General features: G+C 50.9%; 1 protein-coding gene across 1 annotated transcript; it reads right to left on the bottom strand.

Annotated features, from left to right (window-relative positions):
- Positions 1-1,196: 1,196 nt before the first annotated feature.
- cdk2ap2 (cyclin dependent kinase 2 associated protein 2) lies at positions 1,197-10,639 on the bottom strand. The gene is made up of 4 exons (XM_069191396.1): positions 10,059-10,639; positions 8,442-8,542; positions 6,580-6,712; positions 1,197-1,450 (listed from the first exon to the last, which is right to left on the bottom strand). Exons 1-4 carry the CDS (start codon positions 10,111-10,113, stop codon positions 1,383-1,385), a joined length of 357 nt encoding a protein of 118 aa, XP_069047497.1. The 5' UTR covers positions 10,114-10,639; the 3' UTR covers positions 1,197-1,382.
- Between the last annotated feature and the right edge of the window lie 390 nt (positions 10,640-11,029).

The raw sequence follows: 11,029 nt of genomic DNA, 5'->3' as shown, positions 1-11,029 counted from the left end.
CCCCCGCTGTCTCTGTGTCTTCAATCCAGGGACACTGGCTCAGCTCCTGTCTGTCCCAGGACCCCACTGTCTCTGTGTCTTCAATCCAGGGACACTGGCCTCGGCTCCTGTCTGTCCCGGGACCCACTGTCTGTGTGTCTTCAATCCAGGGACACTGGCTCAGCTCCTGTCTGTCCCGGGACCCCACTGTCTGTGTGTCTTCAATCCAGGGACACTGGCTCAGCTCCTGTCTGTCCCAGAACCCCGGTGTCTCTGTGTCTTCAATCCAGACACTGGCCTCGGCTCCTGTCTGTCCCGGGACCCCGCTGTCTCTGTGTCTTCAATCCAGGGACACTGGCTCGGCTCCTCTGTGCCAGGACCCCACTGTCTCGCTGTCCCAGAGTTAAGAGGGCCGAGTGCGCCAGGGAGAGCTGGGAATAAACAATCTAGTATCTGGAGACTCATGAAGTTAGAGCTGGGAAGACTGATAAACTGATCAGAATTTGTGCTGCGACTTCATCGCTGCAAGCAGTGCACAAACTCCAGAGTCACTTCAAACAGACAGATCTTCTCCCTCAGCTCTGGAGTTAACTGGCTCAATGGCTTTTGAAAAGGAAGAGCGTGAGCACTCCTGAGGGTTTCTCTGCACCGCTGTCTGAACAGGAAGTCTCTACACCTGCTTGGCAGTACGATACCAGGCTGGCCCATCTTGAAACGAGTACTCTCAGAAGGGTGGTAGGGGGGTGGAACAAGCTGTCCAGCCCTGATGTTGAAGCCAGTACCCTGTTTTCTTTCAAGACTCAGCTGGATAAGATCCTGGGGTCAAATCAACTAATGATCAAACAGGCTCGATAGGTCAGAAAGCCTCCTCTTACCTGTGACTTATGTTCAAAAGCATAAAAGAGTATACAAATCCTTACATTTACTCCAAGATTCCACTACTTGGAAGCCCAACTCAGAACGGGCTGAGCTATGCCCGACACCAGCTGATCAGAAGAGCATCGTGGGAAACCCTTGCGGCTTAGCATCCTTTCCATACACCGCAAGGTTCATGGATTCAGATCCCCACTCCAGGATCCGAGAAGGAGTCCAAGTCTATCCCAGCACCACAAGAGCATTTGGTCACACTGGACTCGGTGTGCACACAGTCCCTGTTCTCACTTCGGACATGAGGGCAAGACTCACCTCTCCAGTCACAGCTGTACAAAGAGACACTGTTTTCATTGCAAATCGATTTTATTTAACTTATTGAAAAAATTCAGTTTACAAAATGTGATTAGAAGTTGTAAAAGTAATGATCCATGAGAGAGGAGAGAGGAGAGAGGAGGGGAGGTGGAGGGAGAGAAGAGAGGAGGGAACTGAGCTCGTGAGAGGGGGCTGGGGGGGGCGAGGGGGGCCGGTCGTTATGTTCTGGCGTTTCTCTCTGTCTCAGCCAGGCACTCCCTCACCAGGGCGCGGGCGTGGATGATACCTGAGAGAGAGGCGTGAGTTAATCCAGGATGACAGAGCAGTGTGTGTGTGTGTGTGTGTGTGTGTGCAGTGTGACACAGTGTCAGTGAAGAGTCCAGCAGTGTGTTTGTGCAGTGTGACACAGTGTCAGTGAAGAGTCCAGCAGTGTGTGTGTGCAGTGTGACACAGTGTCAGTGAAGAGTCCAGCAGTGTGTTTGTGCAGTGTGACACAGTGTCAGTGAAGAGTCCAGCAGTGTGTGTGTGCAGTGTGACAGTGTCAGTGAAGAGTCCAGCAGTGTGTTTGTGCAGTGTGACACAGTGTCAGTGAAGAGTCCAGCAGTGTGTGTGTGCAGTGTGACACAGTGTCAGTGAAGAGTCCAGCAGTGTGTTTGTGCAGTGTGACACAGTGTCAGTGAAGAGTCCAGCAGTGTGTGTGTGCAGTGTGACAGTGTCAGTGAAGAGTCCAGCAGTGTGTTTGTGCAGTGTGACACAGTGTCAGTGAAGAGTCCAGCAGTGTGTGTGTGCAGTGTGACACAGTGTCAGTGAAGAGTCCAGCAGTGTTTGTGCAGTGTGACACAGTGTCAGTGAAGAGTCCAGCAGTGTGTGTGTGCAGTGTGACACAGTGTCAGTGAAGAGTCCAGCAGTGTGTGTGTGCAGTGTGACACAGTGTCAGTGAAGAGTCCAGCAGTGTGTGTGTGCAGTGTGACACAGTGTCAGTGAAGAGTCCAGCAGTGTGTGTGTGCAGTGTGACACAGTGTCAGTGAAGAGTCCAGCAGTGTGTGTGTGCAGTGTGACACAGTGTCAGTGAAGAGTCCAGCAGTGTGTGTGTGCAGTGTGACACAGTGTCAGTGAAGAGTCCAGCAGTGTGTGTGTGCAGTGTGACACAGTGTCAGTGAAGAGTCCAGCAGTGTGTGTGTGCAGTGTGACACAGTGTCAGTGAAGAGTCCAGCAGTGTGTGTGTGCAGTGTGACACAGTGTCAGTGAAGAGTCCAGCAGTGTGTGTGTGCAGTGTGACACAGTGTCAGTGAAGAGTCCAGCAGTGTGTGTGTGCAGTGTGACACAGTGTCAGTGAAGAGTCCAGCAGTGTGTGTGTGCAGTGTGACACAGTGTCAGTGAAGAGTCCAGCAGTGTGTGTGTGCAGTGTGACACAGTGTCAGTGAAGAGTCCAGCAGTGTGTGTGTGCAGTGTGACACAGTGTCAGTGAAGAGTCCCGCAGTGTGTGTGTGCAGTGTGACACAGTGTCAGTGAAGAGTCCCGCAGTGTGTGTGTGCAGTGTGACACAGTGTCAGTGAAGAGTCCCGCAGTGTGTGTGTGCAGTGTGACACAGTGTCAGTGAAGAGTCCCGCAGTGTGTGTGTGCAGTGTGACACAGTGTCAGTGAAGAGTCCCGCAGTGTGTGTGTGCAGTGTGACACAGTGTCAGTGAAGAGTCCAGCAGTGTGTGTGTGCAGTGTGACACAGTGTCAGTGTGGAGTCCCGCAGTGTGTGTGCAGTGTGACACAGTGTCAGTGTGGAGTCCCGCAGTGTTTGTGCAGTGTGACACAGTGTCAGTGAGGAGTCCAGCAGTGTGTGTGTGCAGTGTGACACAGTGTCAGTGAAGAGTCCAGCAGTGTGACACAGTGTCAGTGAAGAGTCCAGCAGTGTGTGTGTGCAGTGTGACACAGTGTCAGTGAAGAGTCCAGCAGTGTGTGTGCAGTGTGACACAGTGTCAGTGAAGAGTCCAGCAGTGTGTGTGTGCAGTGTGACACAGTGTCAGTGAAGAGTCCAGCAGTGTGTGTGTGCAGTGTGACAGTGTCAGTGAAGAGTCCAGCAGTGTGTGTGCGCAGTGTCAGTGTGAAGTCCAGCAGTGTTTGTGCAGTGTGACACAGTGTCAGTGAAGAGTCCAGCAGTGTGTGTGTGCAGTGTGACAGTGTCAGTGAAGAGTCCAGCAGTGTGTGTGTGCAGTGTGACACAGTGTCAGTGAAGAGTCCAGCAGTGTGTGTGCAGTGTGACACAGTGTCAGTGAAGAGTCCAGCAGTGTGTGTGTGCAGTGTGACACAGTGTCAGTGAAGAGTCCAGCAGTGTGTGTGTGCAGTGTGACAAAGTGTCAGTGAAGAGTCCAGCAGTGTGTGTGTGCAGTGTGACAGTGTCAGTGAAGAGTCCAGCAGTGTGTGTGTGCAGTGTGAGTGTCAGTGAAGAGTCCAGCAGTGTGTGTGTGCAGTGTGACACAGTGTCAGTGAAGAGTCCAGCAGTGTGTGTGTGCAGTGTGACACAGTGTCAGTGAAGAGTCCAGCAGTGTGTGTGTGCAGTGTGACACAGTGTCAGTGAAGAGTCCAGCAGTGTGTGTGCAGTGTGACACAGTGTCAGTGAAGAGTCCAGCAGTGTGTGTGTGCAGTGTGACACAGTGTCAGTGTGAAGTCCAGCAGTGTGTGTGTGCAGTGTGACAGTGTCAGTGAAGAGTCCAGCAGTGTGTGTGTGCAGTGTGACACAGTGTCAGTGAAGAGTCCAGCAGTGTGTGTGTGCAGTGTGACACAGTGTCAGTGAAGAGTCCAGCAGTGTGTGTGTGCAGTGTGACACAGTGTCAGTGAAGAGTCCAGCAGTGTGTGTGTGCAGTGTGACACAGTGTCAGTGAAGAGTCCAGCAGTGTGTGTGTGCAGTGTGACACAGTGTCAGTGAAGAGTCCAGCAGTGTGTGTGTGCAGTGTGACACAGTGTCAGTGAAGAGTCCAGCAGTGTGTGTGTGCAGTGTGACACAGTGTCAGTGAAGAGTCCAGCAGTGTGTGTGTGCAGTGTGACACAGTGTCAGTGAAGAGTCCAGCAGTGTGTGTGTGCAGTGTGACACAGTGTCAGTGAAGAGTCCAGCAGTGTGTGTGTGCAGTGTGACACAGTGTCAGTGAAGAGTCCAGCAGTGTGTGTGTGCAGTGTGACACAGTGTCAGTGAAGAGTCCAGCAGTGTGTGTGTGCAGTGTGACACAGTGTCATTGTGGAGTCCAGCAGTGTGTGTGCAGTGTGACACAGTGTCAGTGAAGAGTCCAGCAGTGTGTGTGTGCAGTGTGACACAGTGTCAGTGAAGAGTCCAGCAGTGTGTGTGTGCAGTGTGACACAGTGTCAGTGAAGAGTCCAGCAGTGTGTGTGTGTGCAGTGTGACACAGTGTCAGTGAAGAGTCCAGCAGTGTGTGTGTGTGCAGTGTGACACAGTGTCAGTGAAGAGTCCAGCAGTGTGTGTGTGCAGTGTGACACAGTGTCATTGTGGAGTCCAGCAGTGTGTGTGTGCAGTGTGACACAGTGTCAGTGAAGAGTCCAGCAGTGTGTGTGCAGTGTGACACAGTGTCAGTGAAGAGTCCAGCAGTGTGTGTGTGCAGTGTGACACAGTGTCAGTGAAGAGTCCAGCAGTGTGTGTGCGCAGTGTCAGTGTGAAGTCCAGCAGTGTTTGTGCAGTGTGACACAGTGTCAGTGAAGAGTCCAGCAGTGTGTGTGTGCAGTGTGACACAGTGTCAGTGAAGAGTCCAGCAGTGTGTGTGTGCAGTGTGACACAGTGTCAGTGAAGAGTCCAGCAGTGTGTGTGTGCAGTGTGACACAGTGTCAGTGAAGAGTCCAGCAGTGTGTGTGTGCAGTGTGACACAGTGTCAGTGAAGTCCAGCAGTGTGTGTGTGTGCAGTGTGACACAGTGTCAGTGAAGAGTCCAGCAGTGTGTGTGTGCAGTGTGACACAGTGTCAGTGAAGAGTCCAGCAGTGTGTGTGTGCAGTGTGACACAGTGTCAGTGAAGAGTCCAGCAGTGTGTGTGTGCAGTGTGACACAGTGTCAGTGAAGAGTCCAGCAGTGTGTGTGTGCAGTGTGACACAGTGTCAGTGAAGAGTCCAGCAGTGTGTGTGTGCAGTGTGACACAGTGTCAGTGAAGAGTCCAGCAGTGTGTGTGCAGTGTGACAGTGTCAGTGAAGAGTCCAGCAGTGTGTGTGTGCAGTGTGACAGTGTCAGTGAAGAGTCCAGCAGTGTGTGTGTGCAGTGTGACAGTGTCAGTGAAGAGTCCAGCAGTGTGTGTGCAGTGTGACACAGTGTCAGTGAAGAGTCCAGCAGTGTGTGTGTGCAGTGTGACAGTGTCAGTGAAGAGTCCAGCAGTGTGTGTGTGCAGTGTGACACAGTGTCAGTGAAGAGTCCAGCAGTGTGTGTGTGCAGTGTGACAGTGTCAGTGAAGAGTCCAGCAGTGTGTGTGTGCAGTGTGACACAGTGTCAGTGAAGAGTCCAGCAGTGTGTGTGTGCAGTGTGACAGTGTCAGTGAAGAGTCCAGCAGTGTGTGTGTGTGCAGTGTGACACAGTGTCAGTGAAGAGTCCAGCAGTGTGTGTGCAGTGTGACACAGTGTCAGTGAAGAGTCCAGCAGTGTGTGTGTGCAGTGTGACAGTGTCAGTGAAGAGTCCAGCAGTGTGTGTGTGCAGTGTGACACAGTGTCAGTGAAGAGTCCAGCAGTGTGTGTGTGCAGTGTGACAGTGTCAGTGAAGAGTCCAGCAGTGTGTGTGTGCAGTGTGACACAGTGTCAGTGAAGAGTCCAGCAGTGTGTGTGTGCAGTGTGACACAGTGTCAGTGAAGAGTCCAGCAGTGTGTGTGCAGTGTGACACAGTGTCAGTGTGGAGTCCAGCAGTGTGTGTGTGCAGTGTGACACAGTGTCAGTGAAGAGTCCAGCAGTGTGTGTGTGCAGTGTGACAGTGTCAGTGAAGAGTCCAGCAGTGTGTTTGTGCAGTGTGACACAGTGTCAGTGAAGAGTCCAGCAGTGTGTGTGCAGTGTGACACAGTGTCAGTGAAGAGTCCAGCAGTGTGTGTGTGCAGTGTGACACAGTGTCAGTGAAGAGTCCAGCAGTGTGTGTGTGCAGTGTCAGTGTGGAGTCCAGCAGTGTGTGTGCAGTTTGACACAATGTCAGTGAAGAGACCAGCAGTGTGTGTACAGTGTGATACAGTGTGTCAGTGGGACCAACAGTGTCTGTAAGGTGTGTGACTGTGTTAGTGCAGTGTGCTGTACATCAGTGTACCGATACTGATACAAAATCCATACTTGTGTTGATCAGTGGGAAAACATCTGTGTAACAGAGTAGTGCAAGCGTTCCCAACTCCAGAACCCAGCAGGCTGTCCATGTTTCTTTAAGTCAAGAGAAACTGGCCAGCGTTCAATATCTGAGCGCAGTACCTCTTTTCAGCCTCTCCATTGCGCTCTTGCTCCCAGCGTAGGTCGGTCTGATCTCTTTGCCCATCTCTTCGATCACAGACAAGAGGTCGGCGTAGGTGGACTGAGAGCCCTGCGAGCCTGGGGCCTTCAAGGACTGCAGGAGAACCAGGAGCTCAGTTATACGGAGAGAAACCAGCAGCATCATATCCTCACAATGGGAGCTCTACTGTGGCTTAAACACTGGAAGAGCCTGAACTCCATGATGCACCAATTCACTTCACTCTGTGGTGTCTAGTTCATCGGTTTCAGATAACTGGAAGGACAGGTGACCAGGGAAAGTGCCAGTGAAAACATTGACCACCAGTCCAGCTCAGTAAATCCCTGGTTTCTATCGAGGAGCCCTGGCTTTCTGAGCCAATCTTACCCTTTTTGCTTCATGTGATCGTCAGACAAGTAAGCTTGTAGGGTTTGCAATGAAGAGGAGTTTCCCAGCGGACTGCATCAAAGGGCATTAAGGGGCTCAGCTTTCCAAATTTAGTATAAAGCTGCAGAATTGCTCCCAACACCGCCAAGTGAGATTCACACCAAACAGCTGTGAATCTCAGTGAATGTGTTCATGCAACAGCCTAACAGCCACAGGAACTCGAGAGACCAGGCTGACCACTTGTTGACTTAGCTACACTCTCCACACAAGCAACCAACTCAGTGAACCCTAAGACACCCTTTCAGCTCCAGGAAATGGTAATAATTCCGTTTGAGAATCAGATGGGAAATAAGAGGATCAAATTGCAACAGTTTAAGTTATACAACCGCAAAATGTCCAAAGAAATAAAACTATTTTTTTGTAATATTCGGTGTAGATAATGCAAAGCACATTTTGCCCCGATCTGTGATGAAATGATGGAAACAAACCCCTGTAGGTCTGGTTTAGACAAGTTAGTCAAGTATGCAGCATCAGCATTTAACAGGCATATCGGTCTATAGTTTGGTGGAAAGTCTCATCACTTCAGGTTTTCCAGTCAGAAGGGACCCTAACCTGAGTGTCTAGAGACCCCTCATCTCCTTTCATTAGTGGGGACCCTATCTCTGTACCCTAACCTGCCCACCAAAGGATCCTAGTGACCCCTCATATCCTTCCATCAGGGGGACCTCATATCTTGCTGTGCCCTGTTATAATACTTCTGGATTAACTGTGAAACCAGGGTTCAGGTCAGCACAACTCAGAGTTATAATGTCACTGGACTCCCCAGGAACCCAGAGCACACTAACCTAGTCATCAGATAAAGAGAGACCTACATTTTCCTTTATAAAGCCTTCAGTAAACGCATAACCTTTCCCCAGTAGTCTACCTCGTAACTAGTCAACTAGACACAGACCTGCGTGACGTCACTCACTGCTTCACTGAGACTGCTGCTGCTCCACTGCTGCTGGAGAGGCTACAAAAATTTACAAATTGTTGTTTTGTAAATCGCTCACTATGTCAGAGGCCTATGAATAAAGAAATCCAAAACAATGCTTATTTGGATGTTAAAAAAATGTAATTTCCAAACCAAAAACATAGGAAATACTAATCACATCCGAGTCCTTTAACTCTCTCTTTGTGAACAGGCAAGTGAGCTGCGGATCCCCAGAAACATTCAGTTCCTTCACAGTTTGTTGTTTCTGAAACCAAGAACCGTGACTTGGTCTGCCACTGTAGATTTGTACCTAAATTTCAAACACTTCCACCCATCCTTACTGCAGTGTGTGTTCAGGCCAGGACCTGTGTGTGTTCAGCACACAGACCACGGAGGATTAGGACTAGGTTAGGGCCCATCCTTGACATGGAGTATCTGTTACAGCTGAGTGAGAATCACAAGGTGTCCTGTGTTTCAGGACCGTACCTGCACGTAGCCCATGGATGGGGGACCGAAGTCATTGAAGAGAGGCCTGTAATTGGAGGAGGAACCAGGAAGAGAGGAGGATGGAGAGGAAACACTGGAACCTGAGAGAAATAAAGTGGGAGATTAATACAGTCCATTAACACTGCACTGAGAGAGAGGGGTTAATACAGTACAGACACACTGACTGGACACTACAGGACATTAACACTGCACTGAGAGAGAGGGGTTAATACAGTACAGACACACTGACTGGACACTCCAGTACATTAACACTGCACAGAGAGAGAGGGGTTAATACAGTCCAGACACACTGACTGGACACTCCAGGACATTAACACTGCACTGAGAGAGAGGGGTTAATACAGTACAGACACACTGACTGGACACTCCAGTACATTAACACTGCACTGGGAGAGAGGGGTTAATACAGTACAGACACACTGACTGGACACTACAGGACATTAACACTGCACTGAGAGAGAGGGGTTAATACAGTCCAGACACACTGACTGGACACTACAGGACATTAACACTGCACTGAGAGAGAGGGGTTAATACAGCACAGACACACTGACTGGACACTCCAGGACATTAACACTGCACTGAGAGAGAGGGGTTAATACAGCACAGACACACTGACTGGACACTCCAGTCCATTAACACTGCACTGAGAGAGAGGGGTTAATACAGTCCAGACACACTGACTGGACACTCCAGGACATTAACACTGCACTGAGAGAGAGGGGTTAATACAGTCCAGACACACTGACTGGACACTCCAGTACATTAACACTGCACTGAGAGAGAGGGGTTAATACAGTCCAGACACACTGACTGGACACTCCAGGACATTAACACTGCACTGAGAGAGAGGGGTTAATACAGTCCAGACACACTGACTGGACACTACAGGACATTAACACTGCACTGAGAGAGAGGGGTTCATACAGTCCAGACACACTGACTGGACACTCCAGTACATTAACACTGCACTGAGAGAGAGGGGTTAATACAGTACAGACACACTGAGAGAGGAATACAGACGCGCCAGTACCCCATGTTCAGATATAGTCAGCTCAGTTTGAGTAACAGAGTGAAGTTTTGTCAGATTCCAGGTGAGCCAGAAAGGTACGCAGGCAGGGATTTTGCTCGGACCCTGAGAGATGATTATGTGTAGTTGTGCGATCAGTGGAGAAGAGGTGGACATATACAACAGCACCAGTGTTACGGGTTCTTGTGCGAGGAAAGGACCACGGTCCAGCTTTCTTCAGGCGACTGCACCAGGAAAGCAGGCTAGCTCACCCGCCGGGTCTGGCTCTGAGGGGAAACGAGATTCTAGTGACTGGACACCCCAGCACGCTTCCGGACAGAAGGAGATCACGTATCGCTTGGGAATGGGCAATAAATACCGAACGCATCGTTGTCGGTTTAACCCAAACAGCTGTTGAGGGGCACGAACACAGCAGTGCGGGGCTGAGGGTAAGTGGGGTCTGGCGTGCAGAGTCTCACCCCGACTCTCAGAAGAACCTGGAGGCGGGCGTGTGGTCCCCGAGAGGGCAGCCTGTGCCCCGTTTCTCACTCTTACACGCAATCACACTGGCAGCGCGTCTCTCTCACCGGGGGGAGTGTGGTTGGTGCCGGAGGGAGCCGGGGCGATGGGCTTGTAGCTCATAGCGTCAGGTCGCTGCGCCGCTCGGACTTCCGCCGGTCTTCGCTGTCTGTCCACAGGCGAAACACGCCGACCTCCCACGGGGGACTCGGGCGCGGAGGGCACGGAAACGGAGCAGAGGAGAGCAGAAGTCTGGGCTCAGGAGCGGAGTTTAATCCCGACCGGGAGGGAACGCGCTTTATGCGGACAGAGGCGGATCAATGGCGGATCTCGGCTTTTTAAAGCTGATTTCAAACCGGGAAGCGCCGCCGAGTTGTGTTTCGGAGAAAAAGAAGGAAGAGAACCTGAGCTTTTCGATTTTGTTTTGGGTTTTTTTTTTAAAGTCGTTTCTTTCAAAACTCCAGAGCGCTTCCCTTGTGTGGTATGTTTGTGGATTTGTATAGCTGTGCAGCTCCCCGCTCTGTTGCAGAATGAAATTAAATAAAGCAGTAATAAAAAGCGGAGCAGAGCGATCGTCGGGAAACCAGCCGTCCACACCGGCCTGCCAGCGCTTCCTGTCCCGTCGTGCCCTGCACCGGGCTCTTCCCGGGGAGGCGTGGTCCGTCTGCGAAAAAACGATGACGCGCACAAGTCAAGAGCAGCGATTGGCTGACATATTCCCACCCCTCATGCTCCGCCCACGTCGTCACTATCGCCACTGCAGTCCGTCCACTGCCAGGGCCAAACAAAGGAAAACTACAGTTCCCATGAGCGCGAGGTACACGGCGGTTTTCTTATAAACGCGAGATGGGGTCGCAGAGCTCTATGGGAATGGTATTTCTTAACTCCCGACCTTTCATTACTGAAGGCTTGTTCTCTCTGGTCTTTAACTGCACCATTTAAAGAGACAGCATTCTTTTTTAAAATAGGGGAACAACCATAAAATATATACTTTAAAAAGTTTTATATAGATAAGATAAGATCATTTTATAGGCCATAT

Source organism: Lepisosteus oculatus, chromosome 6, assembly GCF_040954835.1.
Source record: "Lepisosteus oculatus isolate fLepOcu1 chromosome 6, fLepOcu1.hap2, whole genome shotgun sequence".
NCBI classification, from domain to species: Eukaryota; Metazoa; Chordata; class Actinopteri; order Semionotiformes; family Lepisosteidae; genus Lepisosteus; species Lepisosteus oculatus.
This window is presented reverse-complemented; position numbering and strand designations above follow the sequence as displayed.